The sequence below is a fragment of the Lepisosteus oculatus genome, chromosome 7 (genome assembly GCF_040954835.1).
Source record: "Lepisosteus oculatus isolate fLepOcu1 chromosome 7, fLepOcu1.hap2, whole genome shotgun sequence".
Classification (NCBI taxonomy): domain Eukaryota; kingdom Metazoa; phylum Chordata; class Actinopteri; order Semionotiformes; family Lepisosteidae; genus Lepisosteus; species Lepisosteus oculatus.
In genome coordinates this window covers 48,208,487-48,228,985 of record NC_090702.1, presented here as the reverse complement: position 1 = coordinate 48,228,985, position 20,499 = coordinate 48,208,487, and the positions used below count along the sequence as shown (strand labels likewise).

At 54.9% G+C, this 20,499-nt stretch overlaps 1 protein-coding gene across 1 annotated transcript in view; it reads left to right on the top strand.

The window, feature by feature from the left end:
* The window catches only part of kmt2e (lysine (K)-specific methyltransferase 2E), a 45,815-nt gene that overhangs the window by 21,044 nt on the left and 4,272 nt on the right, over positions 1 to 20,499 (top strand). Inside the window, 22 exon segments of the mRNA XM_069192616.1 lie at positions 166 to 280; positions 460 to 689; positions 2,282 to 2,362; positions 3,332 to 3,390; positions 4,161 to 4,339; positions 4,930 to 4,968; positions 5,919 to 6,125; positions 6,893 to 7,023; positions 7,298 to 7,415; positions 7,533 to 7,642; positions 8,002 to 8,308; positions 11,322 to 11,420; positions 13,061 to 13,082; positions 13,085 to 13,131; positions 13,712 to 13,885; positions 13,992 to 14,330; positions 14,692 to 14,970; positions 15,159 to 15,309; positions 18,387 to 18,610; positions 18,749 to 18,805; positions 19,277 to 19,768; positions 20,011 to 20,282. Of these exon segments, the coding sequence (XP_069048717.1) occupies positions 166 to 280; positions 460 to 689; positions 2,282 to 2,362; positions 3,332 to 3,390; positions 4,161 to 4,339; positions 4,930 to 4,968; positions 5,919 to 6,125; positions 6,893 to 7,023; positions 7,298 to 7,415; positions 7,533 to 7,642; positions 8,002 to 8,308; positions 11,322 to 11,420; positions 13,061 to 13,082; positions 13,085 to 13,131; positions 13,712 to 13,885; positions 13,992 to 14,330; positions 14,692 to 14,970; positions 15,159 to 15,309; positions 18,387 to 18,610; positions 18,749 to 18,805; positions 19,277 to 19,768; positions 20,011 to 20,282 (3,732 nt within the window).

Genomic DNA, 20,499 nt, shown 5'->3' with positions numbered 1-20,499 from the left:
TTAATCTCTGGCAGGACTTGTTCAACTCGCCCTGCCAATCCGGTGAAAGAGTCGCGTTCCGGATGCCGCCGCCACCGCCGTCGTCTCTCCTTCTCTCCTTGAATCCCTTGCCCCCTCTCCGCCCTCGTACTGACTGCGTGCCGGTCTGCCCCTCTCTCCGTCCAGCAGACCTGAATCAGTAGAGGCTAGCCCCGTGGTAGTGGAGAAGTCCAACAGCTACCCTCACCAGATCTACAGCAGCTCGCACCACTCGCACAGCTACATCGGCCTGCCCTACGCGGTACGTCCCGGGGGTCTGGGGGAGGGGGCTCACCTTCACGGCGGCATACCGTTCGGGTGATACTGACAAGCTTGCACTTTCTCCTCCTTCCTCTTTCACTCCATCCCCCCCCCCCCCCCCTCCTGCTCCATCTCTCTCTTCGTTCCTTTTACCCAAACCCCCCCCACCCCACCCTCCAGGATCACAACTATGGTGCGCGCCCCCCACCCACGCCGCCGGCCTCACCCCCGCCGGCGGCGCTGATCAGTAAGAGCGAGGCGGGGCTGCTGGCCCCCGCCCCCCTGGACGAGGCGTCCAGCCACACCACGCTCAGCACTTCGGAGGACAGCAGCTACGGCACGGACATCACGCGCTGCATCTGCGGCTTCACCCACGACGACGGCTACATGATCTGCTGCGACAAGTGCAGGTACGGCCTCCCAGAGACCCCTCGTCGTCCAGGCGCCGTTCCGGGAGCCCTCTCGTAACCGGAGGGCTAGTGGTCCTGTCCAGGAGGTCTTCTGGCCCGTGGCTTGCGTTCAGGTGCTTTCTTCTGTTAAAGGGCGGAACTGCACCGCCGTTTTTGCGTTTCGGGGATCGGAAGAATCGGCGTTTTAAAACCGCATGAAAAGAAAAATGGACATGGTGACTTGTAAAACCTCCACTTCACATCGCAGGATAGCTGAAATTCCCCGGTCTGCGCAGCGCCAAGCTCTGCCATTCAGAACGAGGCGACAAAACATCCGGTGAGGTGAAGCGGCCCTGTTATATTGTAAACAAGCAGGCCTGCGAGTCCATCTCTTTTGATCCAGTGGAAGTATTGCTCTCCCGACTTCGGGATGGTTTTGCCGTTAAACGAACTCGCTCGTTAACTCTGCATGCCGATCACGTTGGAAGAATTCTGCAGTGAAATATCTGCTGCACGACCTGTTCTTATTTGCTCATACGTTACATTACGTCAGTCATTGCAGGGACTAGTGAGCAAGAAGGGCCACATCATGTGAGAAATCGTGAAAGCTCTCGCCCACGGTGAGACAACAGTACAGTGGTTTGCGACAACAAAGAGACCTAAAAGTACTTAAGAGTTCACAGTTTTGTGCTTAATTTGTAACTTTGATTTTGTTACTGAGATTTAATAACCAGTCTGAGAAAAGTAGACTGCAGTTCTACTCTTAAGTCTTTTTCTTAATATGAAATATTACAAAGGAAAATATCAACTGTAAATGAGCATCAAAGAGCTTGAGAAAAGTCAGTTTCGTAGTAGTTCAGTGATCTGAGGATCTCCATCAGCTGTTTCTTAAAGAAACCAGGGTATCGGTTTCAGCAACATGGCTGCGTGCTCTTGCAACCCTTTTGTGTGTAGAAGTGCCTTCTGTTCTCTCTTTTCTGTGAACTTCCTCTACTTTGCTATTGTGACCTCCGATTTGTGTTTCACTGTTCACTCTTACTTCAGCAATTTTTCATTAAAATGTAATTTGCAACTCTGAGGAAATTCAAGGAAGAAAGCCACAGGGCAGAGTGCGTCTGTGGCCTTTGCTCACCACGGAGAAACTCTGTGGGAAGGAAGGAATTGTGACCTAAATTGTGAAATTTTCTTCCTTGCAAAACCATGTAGTATTTTGTCCCGTCTCAAATAAACTCATGATAACTTTTCCGAAGTCCCATTCTGGAGGGGGGCAAGGAACAAATTTTGTCCTGTTTTAAACTTATGGTTTTGAGGTTTTCTCTGGGTGTCCTCCTGGGAAGGCTGTAGACAGATCTGGCATCTTTTTTTTTCCAGATAAAGGCATTGTCTAAATTTTAATTTCCTGTAACCCTTTTAGGTTCACTGTAGGAATAGCGAGCTGCTTTATACTAGCCTTTCAAACTCAGAAGTGCCACAGGCCTCATTAGTGCAGAGCCACTGAATGACTGCCTGGTGCCAAGCACGGGTACCGTTTTGCCACAGTACTGGTGCATCTGGGAACATCTGTTTGATCATGACTTCTCCCCCTCCCCCCTTCTCTGTCTCTTCCCTGACAGCGTGTGGCAGCACATCGACTGTATGGGGATCGACAGGCAGCACATTCCCGAAACCTACCTTTGTGAACGCTGCCAGCCCAGGTCAGTACGCTCGCCCCAGTGCCCCGCCGGTCTGTTCACCTTGCAAGGGCGGCACAGCTGCTGCAGTACAGCGTGTCTGCTGGCGTGCAGTGGGGCAGTGTCGCCCGTGAGATGGATGGCATGTCTGCTTGCGTGCAGTATGACGGTGTCGGCCGTGTGATGGAGGGCGTGTCACGCTCTCCATGTCTCCAGGGGCGGAGCGGTGGCTCTGCGGCTCAGGATCTGCGCCTGTGGCTGGAAGGTTGCCGGTTCAAATCCCGCGGCCGGCAGAGGAATCCTACTGCGTTGGGCTCCTGAGCAAGGCCCTTAACCCCAGCGGCACCAGGGGCGCTGTACAATGGCTGACCCTGCGCTCTGACCCCCAAGCTCATGTCTATGTGTCTCTTGGAGAGCAAGCTGGGGTATGTGAAAAGACGAATTCCTAAAGCAAGAAATTGTATATGGCTAATAAAGTGATCTTATCTTATGTCTGCTGGTGTGCAGTACGGCGGTGTCGCCCGTGAGATGGAGCTCGTGTCTCAGCTGGCGTGCAGTACGGCAGTGTGGCCCATGAGATGGAGCTCGTGTCTCTGCTGGCGTGCAGAACGGCGGTGTGGCCCGTGAGATGGAGTTCGTGTCTCTGCTGGCGTGCAGTACTGCTGGTGTGCAGTACGGCGGTGTGGCCCATGCGATGGAGCTCGTGTCTCTGCTGGCGTTCTCTGCTGGCGTCCAGTATTGGCGGTGTGCAGTACTGCTGGTGTGCAGTACAGCAGTGTGGCCCATGAGATGGAGCTCGTGTCTCTGCTGGCGTGCAGTATGGCGGTGTCGCCCGTGAGATGGAGTTCGTGTCTCTGCTTGCGTGCAGTATGGCGGTGTCGTCCCGTGAGATGGAGAGCGTCTCTTCTGCCGTGGGTCTTCTCTCCGGCGCCGAGTGCTGCTGGTTGTGCTGCACCATTGTGTGTTTTTGATGCAGAGTGTGTTGTCTTGCAGGAGTTTAGACCGGGACAGGGCCATCGTCCTTCAGACTCGGAAGAGGGAGAACATGTCGGGTGAGTGCAGCCTCCTGACCTGCGGTTGTGTGCGTGCTGCAGGTACGAGTGGGCAGCCGCCTCGGCGTGCCGATGAGCACGTCGGAGTTAAAGGGGAACTGCAGCGCTATTTTTGTATTTCGGGGTAAGAAAGAATAAGCAAGGATGAGTGCATTTGAAACCACAATAAAAGTGAAATGTACACAATAACTCGTAAAAGCTCTAATTTACAGCACAAAATAGACAAAATTTCCAGGTCTGTGCAGCGCCAGAAAGAGGCAACAAAACACCTGGTGGCTTGTTGCAGCCTTGTTACATTGTAAACAAGGTGTCTTGTTCGTACGTCTCTCTTAATCCAATAGAATTATTGCTCTAGACTTTGAGACAATGGTTTTGCAGACAAAAATTACTTCTTAACTCTGCACGCAGATCATGTTGGAACATTTTTGCAGTGAAATATCGGCTTCACAACCTGTATTTATTTGCTTCTACATCCCGTTACACCCATTAAAGTGACTAGTGAGCAGGAAGGGCCACTTCACGTCACAATTCGTGGGAGCTCAAATGCACGTTTTACAAAGTTTACGATTTTTAAGACATTTGTCAAATTCCTCTAGTAAGCAGTCTAAGAAATCGGGACTGCCGTTCCCCTTTAATTCCTTGCTGACCTGTAGAAAGACACTCACGTCGTACCTGTATCACGCTGGGGCGTCTTGTTATTCGGGAGTGGGGGGCGCCGCTAGCCATGAGAGCGGTCTGCCGGTGCGCTAACCGCGTGGCGTCTGCTTCAGACGGGGACACCAGTGCGACGGAGAGCGGCGACGAGGTGCCGATGGAGCTGTACACGGCCTTCCAGCACACGCCCACCAGCATCACGCTGACCGCCGCGCGCATCGGCAAGGCCGGCGACAAGAAGCGCAAGAGGAGCGGCGACAAGGAGCCGGGCACGGGAACCACGCGCACCAAGAAGGTCAGCAGGTCGTGCCCCCGCCCCGCCGCCCCGCCGCCCCCGTCCTGCCAGCCCGGCCCGGCCCGGCCTGGCCGTGGGCACCTCTGTCATCCGCCTGTCACTAAGTTAAGACTCTCCCTTCGGTCAGTTCCACTGCCACGCCTCTTTGATTTGAGCTCCTTCCCTGTCCGGCAGGGCTTGGAGGAAATGTATGAATCTACCTTTGCTCGTGTGTTGATAGAGGATTGTCGGGGCTGCGATAAACCATGAACCGGACTTGGAACGGACCGTTTCTGAGCCGGAGCAAAGTGCCCATTAGTCTGTGCTGGCGCCACCTCGCTTAGCAGCAGCAGTGCCGTACAGTGATGGTGTCAGCACAAGGCAGACACGGCAGGTAGAGAAGAGGCAGTTCTGCTCTGCCGCAGGCACTTTAGATGCGAAGCGGGCAGCAGGAATCCAGCCTGGCTTGTGCCATGGGCTTGGGAACACAGCCTCGTCCTTGTACAAGGCCTCCAGGTTAGCGGATGAGAACCGGGTCGGATGGGATGTGGGCCCCGGGTTTCTCGTCCCGTTACTCACGAACTCTCTCCCCCCCCCCCCTGCTCACTCAGGCATTCCGTGAGGGGTCCAGGAAGTCCTCCAGAGTAAAGGTAGGGGCAGTCTCGTCTCTCTCACACGGTTCACACCACAGACCTCTGTCCCGCTGGGGGAGAATCGGGAAGCTTTTGGCTCGGCAGTAAAATTGGTTCCTGATGCTGGGCTGCTGTTGGGCGCCCCTTGAAACAGATTTCAGACGCTCTCTTAGACAGACGCAGAATATCGCTGTGTTCTAATTTATTTCTAAATGTGCAAATACTTTCATGCTTTAATACTCCTTCCTGCTGCATTTAATGAGGTCTTTAAGCCTACTCTTCACAAGTGTGATTTTATTACACAAGGTGTAACCTCGAGGGCATCTTGGGTTGACATTAGTCTAGATCTCTTTAAGTGCCGGGTTCTTAACTCTGTGCAATGTAGATAGGTGTTCTATGGAAAGCTTTCCATGCGAGCCATGTTTTTTCCTTTTATTATGTAAAATAGGAAATTAAGGAACAGGAAAAGGTTTATTCCGTGCAGAAAGGAAAGGAACATTTTGGTTATGGAGCCTTCTTTAGAAGCATTGCCTCTTTCCTTTCAGCATGGAATAAACCTTTTCCTGTTCTTTGCTGCCTACGCATGGTGTCACAGCTGCCCACTCGAAATAAGAAATTGTGCATTTCAGAAAAACTATAGTATTTAAATAGACTGTAGATTATGGATAAGTTCACTCCCGCGTAACACATTCATATGAGTGTACTGCACTCGTTGTTGTGGCTGGGCTTTGTAAGTGAGGATGTGAGGCAGAAAGGGGAGAGAGAGTAACTTTGAGTCTGTATAATAAGGACAGCGGGTGGGTCCCTTTGTGAGGGGGTGGCACCCATAGGGAGAAGCCTGTGCTCACCTGTCCTTTTCTCTCTGTCTGGTTTCCAACCCCCTTCTCTTCCCCTGCCCCCATTCTCTCCCCGTCCCTGTCTGCCCTTCTTCTCTGCCTGTCGCCTCCTGTGCCTGCCCCCGCTCTCAGGGCACGGCCCCAGAGGTGGACCCCACAGACACGCCCTCGCTGTGGGAGAGTAAGATCAAGGTGTGGATGGAGCGCTACGAGGAGGCCAGCAGCAACCAGTACAGCGAGGACGTGCAGAGCGTGCTGAGGCTGAGGGAGGTCGGGGCGGGCAAGCCCCACTCGCACCCCTTCAACACCCACGCCGTGCCCTTCAAGCCCCCCGTGGAGGTCAGAGACGCCGACGTGGCGAAATCCCCCAGACTGAAAGGGGAACTGCAGTCCCAGTTTCTCAGACCACTTCTTAAATCTTGGATAACAAAACGGATTCATGGCCCGCATCGCCAAATTCGACACTTTTCGAATGAAGTTGTAAAATGAGGAGCTTGGTGAAAGTAGTGTACGGCGGCCAGGTTGTCGTGGGCAGACGAGAAACCGCTGGCCTCGCTGTTGGCGAGAGCGAGAGTTTGGGCGAATAGTGACGCGAGAGCAGCCCTTCCTGCTCGCTAGTCTCTGTCAGCAAATGAGAAACGTGGCCTCCTAGCAACGTTAATTATTATGAGTGTATTTAAGTTGGTTGGCAGGTTGCTCCTTTTTTGCAATAATTAAGAAGTCTTAAAAACATGTCACCTTATGTGAAGTATTTACTAATAATATAGTAGCAAAATTTGCTTGGTCTATAGCTTGTTTACAATGTAATAGGGCAGCTTTGCTGTCACTGGAAATTTTGCTGCCTTGCTCCGAATCACAATGAAGGCAATATGGCGCTGCACATGCATTGAAACTGTGCCTTTTGTGATGTAAATGGGAGGTTTTAAGTGCTACTGTGTACTTGGTAGTTTCATAATGGTTTGAAAAGCACACATCACTACCGATTCTTAATAATCTGCAGTGTGAAAATAGCGTTGCAGTTCCCCTTTAAGAACCCTTGGAGAGTTGCAAAACTCTGTTCTTCTGTTGCATGGGAGACCTGACCCCTCTCCCTCCCTCCCCTGCAGAGTCAGGTGCAGAAGAATAAGAAGATCCTGAAGGCAGTGAGAGACCTGCCCCCCGACTCCCTCATCATCGAGTACCGGGGCAAGTTCATGCTGCGCCAGCAGTTCGAGGCCAACGGCTACTTCTTCAAGAGGTGAGTCAGAGTGTCTCGGCGTGCGGTCCGGCATGCCTCGTGTGTGTTTGTCCGGCGTGCACGTGAGCGTCTGATTGCAGTTCTGCGTAAGCTTACGTGTGACGTTTCTACCCATCAGTCTGCCGGCCTGTGAGCATCAACCCCAGGCTTTGTCTACGTTACCTCCTGGGTCTCCCCGAAATTCAGCCTTAGACGCCTCCAGGCAGAATCGGGCCTTCACGCGGTCTTCTCTTTGCACTGACGGCGGCGTCTGTGTTCTCCCTCTCCTCTTCAGGCCGTACCCCTTCGTGTTGTTCTACTCCAAGTTCCACGGCCTGGAGATGTGCGTGGACGCCCGCAGCTTCGGCAACGAGGCCCGCTTCATCCGCCGCTCCTGCACCCCCAACGCAGAGGTGCGTACTCTTTCCGAAATGCCCCGCAGGGGGCCCCCGGGGGGAGGTCTCGGCCGAGGGGCCGGCACCTCCTCGCCCCGCTCCAGCCGGCTCACCTGTCCGTCCCCATGTGCGCAGGTGCGGCACGTGATTGAGGACGGCACCCTGCACCTGTACATCTACTCGGTGCGAGCGATCCCCAAGGGCAGCGAGATCACCATTGGTTTCGACTACGACTACGGCAGCTGGTGAGTTGGGGTGAGGGGGTGGGACGTGTCCCGTGGCCAAAACACCAGTGTTTCCTCCCACAGTCCCTTGACATGCTGCTAGGTTCATTTGGCTTTCTCTAAAATTACCCCTGGTGTTTGTGTGTTTGTGTGTTTGTGTGTTTGTCTTCCTGTCCTTGAGTGTCCAGGGCTGCCTTGGCCCGGTATGGCTAAGCCGTTTTTGAAAGTGATGTGATATGATGCAGAATGATGGCGTTGGAGCCACTGGGCTGTGAGCTGCAGCGTGCGGCCGGAGCAGGCCAGGTGCATGATGGGATGGTCCGGGGTGCGCTCTCACGCGGGTACGCTTTCTCCTCTTCTCTCTCCCCCCCCTCCGTCAGCAAGTACAAGGTAGACTGCGCGTGCGTGAAAGGGAACGCCGATTGTCCGGTTCAGAAGCACAACGCCGAGCCCACGGAGAACCTGGGAGCCGGGTACGAGACGCGGCGGCGGCGGGGGCGGAAGGACAAGGAGGCGCCCCGCGAGCACGAGCACGAGAGGGAGAGGGAGAAGGAGCGGGAGCGAGAGAGGGAGGGGGCCCAGAACCAGAACATGGTGCTGGACTGCGACGGCACCAAGAGCAAGGGCCACGCCGACGCCAAGCAGAGAAAGCTGTCCCCCCTCCGCCTGTCCATTTCCAACAACCAGGTACGGCCCCCGTCAACCCTGTCCACCTCGCCCATCACTGTCACACCGGTCTGCGTCTGTCTCCGACTGTCCTTCTTCCACTGCTCCAGAAACAGCCGGTGTGCAGGAGGCTTCGCCAGGGAATGCACATTAAGTGACAAAGAGCTGCGAAATCCTGAATACATACAATAAAATACCCCCCCCCCAGTCGCCGATGTAATCTCGTCTGTTGTCCTCTCCCTTCTCTTGCTTGCTCAGTTCCCAATTCCTGCCTCTCCCAGCAGCATGTCTCCCCTCCCCCCTCCCATCTCCTGCACCTTTTCTCACACACTCATCCCAGGTCACCCGGCTGTTTTTATTTCTATTTTGCAAAGCACAGTTCGGATTCTCATTTCATGCACGATCTCCGTGCATCATTTGATTGGACAGCGCGTTAGCCTGTGATTTGGGTTTTGGGATATTTGTAGATGTATAAACTTCATATCCTGGTGTTGAGTCACAGAGGTGTAGTATTGTTTCTGCTGGGACACTTACCTGCCCAGTCGCACATCCCTTACAGGGATGGCTTGTGATGATGGACGGGGGAATTGTGCAGGACAGAGGTTGCTGTGCCCGGGACAGTTAAATTGCCTAACAGCTCAGAGGGGCCCTGATGTCCCGCATTATCGTGTTGCTGGAATCTGGGCTCTTCTCCGAGCCAGCAGTGTGAAAATGACTCTTTCTGTTTCTGTCACTTTTAATTAGTGATTTTGCGCACCCACAGTCATTGGGAAAACAACAGACTTGTGCTTTCCATCTTCAGTGGAGTCATTCATTGATGCTTTGTTGAAACAAGGCAGTTTTAAGACCATGTTCAGGGGTGGTTTCAGTGTGAGTTCTGCTGTGTTTGTGATGCTCTGGCAGATAGATGCCCATGTGTAGCTCTCTCGTTGTCCTCTTGTGTAATGTGTTACCCAGGCATTCTGGTAAGCACTCTGGTAAGCCAGCAGTCCCTTCCTACTCATGTCCCCAGCGGCAGAACTTGGAAACAGTCTCCGATGTGGCGTTTCCCTCTTTGTAGGCCGGGCGTTGACCAAGGCACGGTGACCGTCAGGGTTGGCGTCAAATGGTAGTCAGGTGACTGTAGTGTCTTGGGAATATTTGTCAGTCTGCACAAACAGGAGGCTGGCCCGCGGCCCTGGCAAGCCTCCGCCAGCACTGAGGAGGTGGCGCGTTATCCCAACACTTGTATGGCAGTGCCAGACAGCTGTCCATGCTGGGCAGCGGTTGGGCACCAGCTGGCACACCGGAGAGTCACTGTGCTCAGTCCGTGCATTTCCCCGCTGTTCTCTCCCGAGCGAGAATGTTATAGGAGAAGGTGGGGGTGTTGTTGACCGGTCTTGCCAGCAGTCTGAGTTGTGGCGTTTGAGGTTTGTGACTGGGGAAAGGCAGGATCCACTCATTTAACAGCGGCTCGCCAGCAGCTCACACCTGGCCTGCCCGCTGAAGCTCAGCAGGTGTGAGCCTGGATGGGGGACGTCCTGCAAGAGCTAAAATTGCAGCTAGAAGAGGTGTTGGTGGGACCAGTTGGGGGCACTCACCCTGCAGTCCGTTTGGATCCTAATTCTCCAGCATAGGTTTGGGAACACAGTACTGTAAAAAGGCACCGTCCTTCGAATGAGACGTAAAAACCGAGGCCCTGACTTTCCGTGGTCATTAAAAATCCCAGGGCTATTCTCTATGAGAAACGGACTGTGACTCTTGTCCTGGCCAATTTTCCCACTGGTCTTTACCAGTCATGGCCTCCAAATAATCCCCATCTCTGAACTGGCTTCATCACTCTGCTCTCCTCCCCACTGAGAGCTGGTGTGTGGGGAGTGTACTGGTGCACTATGGCTGCTGTCACATCATCCAGGTGGGGCTGCACACTGGTGGTGGTGGAGGGATGTCCCCAGCACCTGTAGAGTGTTTGGGGTGTAGTGTCCAGGAAAGCTCTATCCTGTATAAGCATAAGGAATTCTTATTAACAGTTTCTATGAAGGTATCCTGGTCTCCCCTCCTATGGCAGAGGTTGAGTCTCAATGAGAAAAGGGACTCGGGGGGATCCTCTGCCATCAGAGCAGCCCAGAGACCGTGATGGGAGGCTGTTTGAGACCAGCAGCATGCCACACCAGCATGTGTTGTGTGTGAGGAGAACACGAAACACACAGCAGACAGCCTCCTAAAACTCCGGTGACTGCTGGGTCAGGAGGTGGGGGCAGGGTTGCCGGTGAGGAGGGAGATGAGGGGCTCCCACCTGTTGGGAGCCGGAACTGGGGGTGACATGGTCACAGGGTGAGAGAGAGAGATAGGCCAGGGGCAGGGAGGGGGAGTCATGCACTCTGTAAGTGAGCATGTTAGCTCATGCCAACTAAGAAAGAGGAAAGGTCCCTTGTGTTATCCGTGCATATCTGAGATGTCCCTTCTTGACAACATACACAACTCTAATGTTAACAGACAACTCACAATTGTCAGCAGTCTGGTTTTGTGGAGAGGGCAGGTAGTTTTGTAGAGCACAGTATGGGGAGTTTCCATGGTGTAGGAGTAATGTAGCCAGTGAATTGAATTAAGTGAAATATAATGCCTGCAGCAGTGCAGGAATCCGGTTGCTCTGGTCCTGGGGAGTGTTGTCTGCTGGTGGAGAGTAGTGAGGAGGAGGCATTAGGGAACAGGAAGTTATGGATAACGAGATGATTGTGATAAATACTCGGTGTTTCTCTTCCTGGCACAGGCCCCGATATTAGCGTGCACACACAATAACCAGGCTCGTGTCGCTGAACCCCCCGGCTTGCACCTCTCCCAGTCCCAGACCAGCCTGTGTATTCGAGCTGGGAAATACCACCCTCCCAGTCGCTGCTTGAGACGACATCGCCAGCAAGGAGCTGCAGTCCTCCCCCCCTCCCCCCGAACTTGCCCCCCGCTCTCCCTTGCACCTTGAGTTTCACCCCCCACCCCACCTTAGTCTGCACCCGGACATGTGCAGTGCCATGATGAAGTGCCCCTCTCCCTCTTTCAGGAGCCTGAGTTAATTGAGGATATAGAAGAGAAAACCCCCATTAGCAATGAAGTAGAGATGGAGTCAGAGGAGCAGATTGCAGAGAGGAGGAGGAAGATGGTAAGTGGGCAGCTGCTGTGCGCAGTGAGGGGCTGCAGCGGGGCGCTTCAGTGGGGGCTTCTACCTCCGGGGCTCTGCCGAGACCCCGCGCTGCTCTGCTGCTGCCGCCGGTGCAGATTCTGCTCCTGTCGCTGCCTCTGTGCCTCTGGCCTCGCTTCGGGAGCAGGGGCCCGAGGGGGCCACACGCCCGCTGTGCTCGCGCGCTGCCCCCCTCTCTCTCTCGCCCCGGCCAGTCCCCTGTCCCTCTGGCAGGGGGCGTCCTCTGTCAGAGTCGGGGCCTTGCAGCCCCGGTTTCAGAGCACTTTTGTTTGAGTCTTCTGGACGCGTCCTGTACGTAATTAAGACACTGCGCCGCAGGATCCTGCAGCAGAGCTGGACAGCAGGATTTTCGATTCTAATTGAACAGCACAGGTAAGATTAGGAGAGATGGGAGGCTCTAGCATGGCTGTGTGGGTTTAGGGGTTCTTGAGGTTTAGGGCTTCCGTCAGTATTGATGTGCAGCACAGGTTTAGGAGCTGAAGATGTCCGGAAGTGTTGAGGAGCATTGCGAGAGGCAACCACTCCACTGTGGCGTGGATACGGCAGCAGGATTAGAACTGATCTGTAGTGCAAGGCTATTTAAATTGAATAAAGGAGCGAGGGGCCCTCTTCTTGTTTTCCAATTGCTGGTAGCTTGTTGATTTTGGATTCCTTCAAGGGTTGCAGTGAGTCTGTTCCCACGCTGCACTGAGGTCAGGGGTCATGTAGTCCGGGGTCCGTGTAGAGCAGCGGTTCTCAAGCTTGACGTGGGCTTGACGTGGGCTGCCGGTCCGCTAGAGCCAGCGCAGTCTGGATCCGTGTCTCTAGCCCTCCGCTCCCATGTGTTGGCAGCGATGTCTCGGAGAGAATGAGAATGACGTAGTGCGCTGTGGCGGGATGGTGCTTTGCGCGGATTTGGAATGACGGAGATCCTGAAGTCCTGCCCACGGGAGGGCTTGGGCCGGACAGGTAGACAGTGTGTTCTGGAGGACGTGGACTCGACTGCAGCTGTGAGGTCGGCCCCATATTACAGGGGGCCGTTGTGCGTTCTTATCCGTGGGCTGGCGCCTCTGGCGATGGGCTGCCGGAGTGCAGTTGCATCCTGGTGCCGGTTGGGTGGAGAAGTGCGTTCCCCGATGTCCAGCGTGGGAGTTCCCACCATCCTCCAGGACAAGGGATGTGGTCTGGGGTGGCGTCTCGGAAAGAGCTCTGCATCCGGAGGAAGGGGTTGGTGGGATTCTGTAGGGAGTTGGATTTGAGCCACACTTTCTCCCCCTGCCTGTAGGGTGCGAGTGTGCCGGAGTCAATTCCGATTATATAACCGGTTCGGGTAATGGCGGGCTGTGGCGATGGTGCTGAGGCTCTTGCCCACCCCCTCCCCTCCCTCCCTCCATCTCCTCCGTGACTATGCCAGGCACAGGAATAGCTGGGGGGAGGCAGGCTGTGGGTTTCCTGCTTCCCCCGTGATAACGGCCAGGCCCACTTCTCCAGAGGGCCATACCAGAGCAGGCCTCTGTCTGCCCGCCCGCTCCTCCACGAGCTCCCGCTGGGTGGAGGATCTGTGATTCGGGGGGGGGGTCTCCCGTCTTCTAAACTGGGTGTCTCTGTTTGAAACCATCCAGGCCAGCCCAGCGGAGAAGTCCCATCTGCCAGCTGGGGGGGGTCCAGCTGGATGGCACTGAGGCACAAGGAGGTAAAGTCCCCTTAGCCCCCCCCCTCCCCCAAATGAGCACCCTCCATGAGTCCTATATCCTCCTGCTGCGCCCCCCCCTCCCCTCTTTAGGGGTCCCGCAGATGCGCGCCCACCCCAGCCCTGCCTACGAGCTGGCCCATACCGGCTGACGGGCACAGGGCCAGGGGGAGCAGGGGTGACCCTTGATTGACCCCAGTCTGGGGGAGGCGGGGTCACCAGCCTCTAACCTGACTGGTGGACAGGACATGTGCCCCACCCTCCACTTGGCACGCCCACGTAGATGCATAAAATCCTATATCCTGTCATGGGGAAGAGAGGGGCGTTTCTTCTGTTTCAGCCTCGTCTGTGGGAATATAAGACGGCACTTGCTCTTTTCTCTCTTTCTCTGCTGCCGATTCCTGCCTGCAGATCCCGATCAGCCGCAGTGTCTGTTGTCCGTCCTGTGGCGGGCGTCTGGGTGGCAGCCTTGCCCCCCACGCCACCCCACCCCTGCTCCTCCGACGACTGTGTCTGGGGCGGGGCGGTGCGGGGCGGGCCGGGCGAGCAGATCTAACGGTCCCCCCCCCCTCTTGCCCCACAGACCCGCGAGGAGCGGAAGATGGAGGCGATCCTGCAAGCCTTCGCCAGGCTGGAGAAGAGGGAGAAGCGGCGGGAGCAGGCGCTGGAGCGGATCAGCACCAAGACGGAGGGCGGGGGCAAGAACGATGTCAAGGAGGAGCCCCCCCCCACCCCCGAGACCGACGCTCCGCTGCAGGTACGGTTGTCCGCCTGCCGGCACGCCGTCGCACCCGGGCCTGCCCGCCCCAAACCCCCCCCCGACAGCTATCTTCACGCCCCGCCCCCCCCCCCCTCTCCCTCAGGCCCAGCAAGAGCCCGTGAAGGAGGAGGGCACCCCGAAACCCGCCGCGGCCAAGGTGGGCCGCGCCAAGCACCGCAAGAGCTTCTCGCGGAGCCGCACGCACATCGGCCAGCAGCGCCGGCGGCACCGCACGGTCAGCACCTGCTCCGACGCCCCGCCCGGGTCGCCCGGCGAGGTGTGCGAGGCGCCCAGCGAGCCGCGGGAGAGCGAGCCGCCCGCCGCCGCCGCCGCCCCCGAGCCCGAGCCCCAGCCGCGAGACCTTCCCGAGGCCAGCCCTCCCCATGCCGGCTCCCCCGTCACCCCCTGTCGGCCCACACACAAGTACCCCAAAACGAAAAAGGTGCGCCTCGCCGTCAGAAGTAGAATATTTCCTCAAAAATAACATGAGCTCCTTGTTTGACCTGTGTGATGAAGGGATCTCAATATAGTGGTCTGTTACTCTTCATTTGAAATGAGTCCCTCGTACCAGTGGCTTGTTAACGTAATGGGTTACTTTTTTAGAGTAACCTTCCCCTACACTGCTTCTCCGTGCCTGTCGCGTAAAGTCTGCCCAGAAGATAATAATTTTTTGGTTTGGGCCACAATACGTGTTAAGAACCGTTCCCCCAGAAACAAGGGACAAAGTCAAGGCAGCACAGACGGGACAGACGCTGAGGGCCCTTCTGATCCTCTCTTCCTCTCCCCCGGTTGTCGCTCTCCAGCACTTGGTGAGCGAGTGGCTGAGCGAGAAGCAGGAGCGCGCCCTGCGGCCCCCGGACCCGCCCCCGGAGCGGCCCCTGCGGATCAGTACGGACCCCGAGGTGCTGGCCACCCAGCTGAACTCGCTGCCCGGCCTGGCCTGCAGCCCCCACGTCTACAGCACGCCCAAGCACTACATCCGCTTCAGCTCGCCCTTCCTGGCCAGCCGCAGCCCCACCGCGGCCGGCCGCCGGCGCAGGGAGGTGCCCGACACCCCGCCCACCTCCGGCTCCTGCAAGAAGGTAGGCGGCAGAGCTCCCGGCGCCCCGCTCCTCCGGGCAGTGCTGGGAAGACTCGATCCGCATCCGAGGTGTCCCTCCTCGCCAGCCTGGTCCACTGATGCACGAGGCGACAGCGTCGGCGCGTGCCGTCTCTGTGCCCTGCGTTGACCTCTGAACTCTGACCCCCGGCTGCTCCCCCCTCTCCGCAGCGCTGGCTGAAGCAGGCTCTGGAGGAGGAAGGGTCGCCCAGCCCGGCCAGCCGCGCCCCCTGCCCGCTGCCCAGCGAGGTGCCGCTCAGCCCACCCCTCAACTGCGACGCTGACAGCCCCCTCGCGCTCAACGGCAGCTGCACTTTACCAGGTGAGGCCAGATCCGGCTCCTCTGTTTCACCCCAGTCCGCGCTTTGAGGATGATGATGATGATGATGATGATGGGCTTCAGCGCATCGCATAAAGACTTGAATCGTATCAATTACCATAATATCATCGTATCAATGGGGTCACAATGTATCTGGTTTGCAAAAAACCAAAACGGGAGGATTTAAGCGAGAGAGATAAGCAAGCCCAGTTTCCTAATCTTCAGGGCATTTGACCCTGTTACCGTTCAGTGCTGACTGCACCCTCTCGGTAGCCTTACCAGGATATACAGTTTGCTCTTTGGTGCTCTTGTAGATTTCAATTGCAGTAGGTTGACTAAAGGAAATCCTATCCTTTTTCATCCTAGTTTCCATTGTAACTTGTAATTAAGTAAAGGATGATAGCAGCCCCTTCAGACTTACTGCTGATGAGGACTTTTTTGCCCTCCACAAAACTGAAAAGCTCAGGCAAGATTTGGGATATTTTTTTCTTCAATATGAAGATGAATTCTTTATTTTATCAAAGTTTAATTCAAAATAATTCTCCGCTGGGGAAATGGAGCACTTCTCCATGACGATGTTGTGTGTTTTATTCCGGAGTTGGTCATGGCTTCCATTTCCAACATGATGCAATTCGAATGATTAGATCGTTCAAAAGCGAGAGGGGGCCATTCTGCCCATCTGTACCTTTTATTAGTTTAGAAGCACATTGATACAAGGATCTTGTTCGGCCGTTTCTTGCATGAAACTAAGATATTGGCTTAAGTAACATGGCTGGATAACTTGTTCCATGTTCCCATAACACTTTTGAAGAGATTCCTCCTGTTCAGTTTTAAATGCACTTCCACGTAATTTCCATCTGTTGTTCGTGTGTCACGGGTTCTGAAAATGTCCTGTGGATTGCCTCCATCAATGCCCTCTTAGGATTTTGAATACTCGGATCAGGCTGCCAGTGTAGGTAATGGATTGAATGTCCCAGATAAACTGTACTGGAGCGCAGCACAGGCTGCAAATCTTGCGCTTTTAAAATGAAAGTAGAGTGAGAAAAGGTGTAACTCAATGGGCTTTTTCTCAAGAACCATGTGGCAGAGTCTGGTATGCTGGATCTGATGTTGAGATGCACTCAAACGCAAGCATTTCCAAGGAGTCAAGAGGACACTGCCCAGAAAGCGTGCTAGACTGTCCTATTCACTTGATTCCTGTAGGAGCACTCTGGGGCAGGTACAGAAATTCGAGCACAGGGAGGTGTGATTCTGTGTAAGCATTTAGGAGGCCATTTTGATTATAAAACAAGCGTGGGGTCCCTGTGATGCTTTAAAGAGACGCGGGGTGTGTTTCTGTATGTGAGGAGATCCTGAATCGATTGTCCCACATGTTAAAGTAGTATTGTGATGTTCATGTAAATGGAAATCAGTTCGTAATACTTCTTGGATCCCCACTCTAACCACTGTTAATTAGGCTTGTGGGCATTGTAAATATTCAGGGAAGAAAAATGCACGATCGTTGGAACTTGGAACAGCAGCCTCTCACTTACAGAACCTGGTCCCCTCGTTGTACCAGATGAGCTCTTTGTTGTCAGTATTCCCTGCTGTCCTCCATGGTCATGTTACTTGCACCACCCTCCTCCCAGATCCCTGCGTCGGCTCTTGGAAAGTTTCTGGTCGAGTCTGAGCGAAGAGCTGGGTCCTTACATCATCACTCTCGTGATCACAGTAGATGCTTCCTGGCTTTCCTGAGGCATCACCTGAAACACCCCCTCGCCTTCATTCTTCAGCTCCCATTCCACTCCAGATTTCAGATCTGCACTGAAAACCTGCCTTCTTTCATACAGCATTTGTGTAAGTGCAGTGAACATTGTAGTGCAGTTCTGAAGCTCCAGAGGGCAGCAGAGGTGCTCGGATTGAATTCCATTAAACTGACTTCTTAGGAATTTCGCATCTAAGTGAGGAACACTTAGGGTTGTTACCCCAGTGTCCTGGCCAAATTTCCCCCTGGCCTTTACCAATCATGGCCTCTAATCCCTGTCTCTGAATTGGCTTCATCACTCTTTTCTCCTCCCCACTGAGAGCTGATGTGTCGTGAGCGTACATCACATCATACAGATGGATGGTACACATTGGTGCTGAGAAGGGGAGTCCCCATTACCCCTATTATTGTAAAGCACTTTGAGTGCAGTGTCCAGAAAAGCGCTATGTAAGTGATTATTTTTAACATGCTGCAAGTAAGGATAAATATCCTCTTATGGACATTACCTGTTGAGATTCATTATTATTGCTGATGGTTTGAGGTGCTGAAGATTACTTTATAATAACACTAGAATAATGCATCTTACATACTGTTTGAAGTAAACACACAAGCAACCAAACGTCTGTAGAGAGCCCTGTTATACTATAGATTTTCCCAAGAAAGAAAATGTTAAATGTCTGTAGGGGTCTATTGCACTGTTTATCTGCTAATTACCAGCTTGGTGATTATAGGAGGTGTAGTTGAGATGATTAAAGTGCACAATGGGGTGGCTGTGTTGTTTAATGAGCATTCATTACGCAACCTGATGTGAGCCTTAAATCAGTGTCTTGAATTTGGTTGGGCCGAAGTACTGCTTAAGAAAACGGGCTGGAGGAGATGCAGGGTCCTACTCATGAGCTTTATTGTCTCGTCTTTAGTTCCATAGAGGGCTCTACACTGCCTCTGGCGTGACCAGTTCATTGTGGCGATTTCTCCTGTATGTCCTAGATATCGGCTGCCCAACCTGCAGCCCTTCCAGTCCTCTCCATTGCAGGACTTGGATCCAGCCAGATGCTTAACTGCTGCATGAATCCTGCTTATTGTTGGTTTCACAATTCAAGGGGAAAAAATGGTATTACAAAGTTTGGAGTATAGGGTGGAGGAATATTTCATATGAAGAGCAGATCTGCTGTGGGACTCTTTTATTTGATAAGGCACTGTACTTGGAGCGAATTGTTTCTCTTTCGCTGGTGAATTCAGCCCGGCAGCTAATCCTTCATTTCATTTTCTCTGTGTTTTCTCTGCCCTGCTCTGCCCTACCTTTTCTCTCCCCTCTCCTTCCGTCTTTCTTTCTCAGAGTTGCCCACTCCTCTGAAGAAGCGGCGGCTGTGCCCGGTGGACTCCTGCTTGTCGGAGAGCTCCACGCCCTGCGGCTCTCCCTGCGCCACGCCCACCCGTGCCGAGCCCCCGGAGTCGGGCCCCTCCCTCCCCGCCACGCCAGTCCGCACCCGGTCGGAGGACCGCGCCGACGCCTCCCCCATCCACACGCCCCAGGCGCCGCCTGCCCCTCCCCTCATCGAGGTGAGAGACACCTCCCCACCCGAACGCCGGTGCCGTGGGGGGCGTGGGCATCGGCAGGGGCGCCGGCCTGGCGCGCATGCTCGCTCCGGTGCTGTTCTGGACGGGGAGCCTGACACCTGCCTGTCGTTTTGTTCCCAGAACATCTCCTCTCCGGACAGTTCCCTAGAGGCCAGCCGGACGCCCAGCGCTCAGGAGGTGAGGGGTTAGGAGTCTGTGGGGCCCTGGGGTGGTGTTTGAGGGAGCCAGCGGCTCTTCCCCCTCCGCGTTCCCAAGATGGTCTTTTCTTTGGTGTCTAAGACAGACAGCATGTCAAGGGTGACGAGCTGGGAAATCGCGTGGGGCAGCACGAAACGCTGTCCCCACTGGCATCTTCTAATCCCCTCTGATTGTCTTTGCATTCTCGGCCACTTCCTGAGCGTGTCAGTATATACCGAAAGGAATGAAAACGGCAATATGTGTGGATAAATAAGTTGGGGTATTTTATCCTGCTTTTTCAGCCTTTTAATGAAACTTATCTGGCTATTTTAACGATTGTGTCTTGGCTATTGCACTAGACTTTTCTAGTTTGGTTGTTGGCAAGCACAAAGTTGTCTGTGCTCACCCTGTGTGCTGCTGGTGCTCGCCTGTGTGTGCCGTAACCCAGTCTATCTCCGACCCCCTCCCCAGACAACGGATCGGCCGCCCGGCGCTCGAGCGCCCACCCTGGCTGAGTCGCCCCCGCAGGAGATCAAGACAGTGGGCGCGCTGAGCCCGCGAACCCCCCGCCCCGAGCCCCAGGATTGCGGGGGGGAGACGGACCCAGGCGAGGTGGAAGGGTCCCCCGAGGGCGGCAAAGAGACCCCTCACACGGACTGCCTGGGGGAGCGTGGCCCCCCGACTCCCTCCTACCCTCCCTGGATGAAGAGCCCGGACAGGGGTCCCCTCTCCTTCTCCCCCGTGAACTCTAACCTGCGCGATCTCACGCCCTCGCACACTCTGGAGCTGGGTGGCGCCTTCCGCCCCACTGACCCCCCCGGGAGTAACTACAGCAGTGAGGGGGGCCTGTACTACCCCTGCGCCGAGGAAGGAGGCGCCCTGGGCTTCACGCGTGCCCTCGGGGGAGACAGCATAGCAGAAGGGGGTGGCGGCACCCCACAGAACCCCCCCCAGAAGAAAAAGGTGAGGATGAGGATAGGAGTCCCATTAAAACGGAGGTGGTTACGGACTGAGAAAACCTGCAGGAAGTGGTTATGATAATGCGAATAGTAACACACAGATCTGCACACAGAAACCCACAGTGATCATCTGTGGGGCAGAGTGTTTGTCATTTAAAAAGTACTCTACCACAGTTTCTAATGTTAACCAGCTTGTAAAGTATTTTGGTCAAATATTCCATTCATCCATCCTGTCCCTCGCCACAGGTGTCTCTGTTAGAATACCGGAAGAGGCAGAGGGAGGCAAGGCGGAGCGGCTCCAAGCCTGAGAGTGGGTCACCGCTGTCTACAGCGCCCCCTCTGGTGGGACTGTACAGCTCCGCTGGCGTGGAGCTCTGCCCCGTTTCCACGGAGACCCCCCCAGAGCCATCTGCGCCCCCTGCCGCAACCAGCACGGTCCCTGCCCTCGAGCCCGCGCACCCCAACGACAGCCCGGAGACTCCCCCGCAAGGGGACCGAGAGGGCGGAGAGGGGCCCTGGTACGTGCCTCAGTCGGGACCCCACTGCGGGGATGCGGTGTAATAGAAATAGGAAAAAACACACAAGGAGAGGAGACGGCAGAATCACACAATTACAATACAGTAGGGGAGTAAAGCTATTAAGCTCTTCTAAAAAGGAAAGGTTTTGAGTCTTGATTTGAAAGCGCTCAGGAAAGGTGATGCTCTGATATCCTTGGGGAGAGAATTCCAGAGCTCT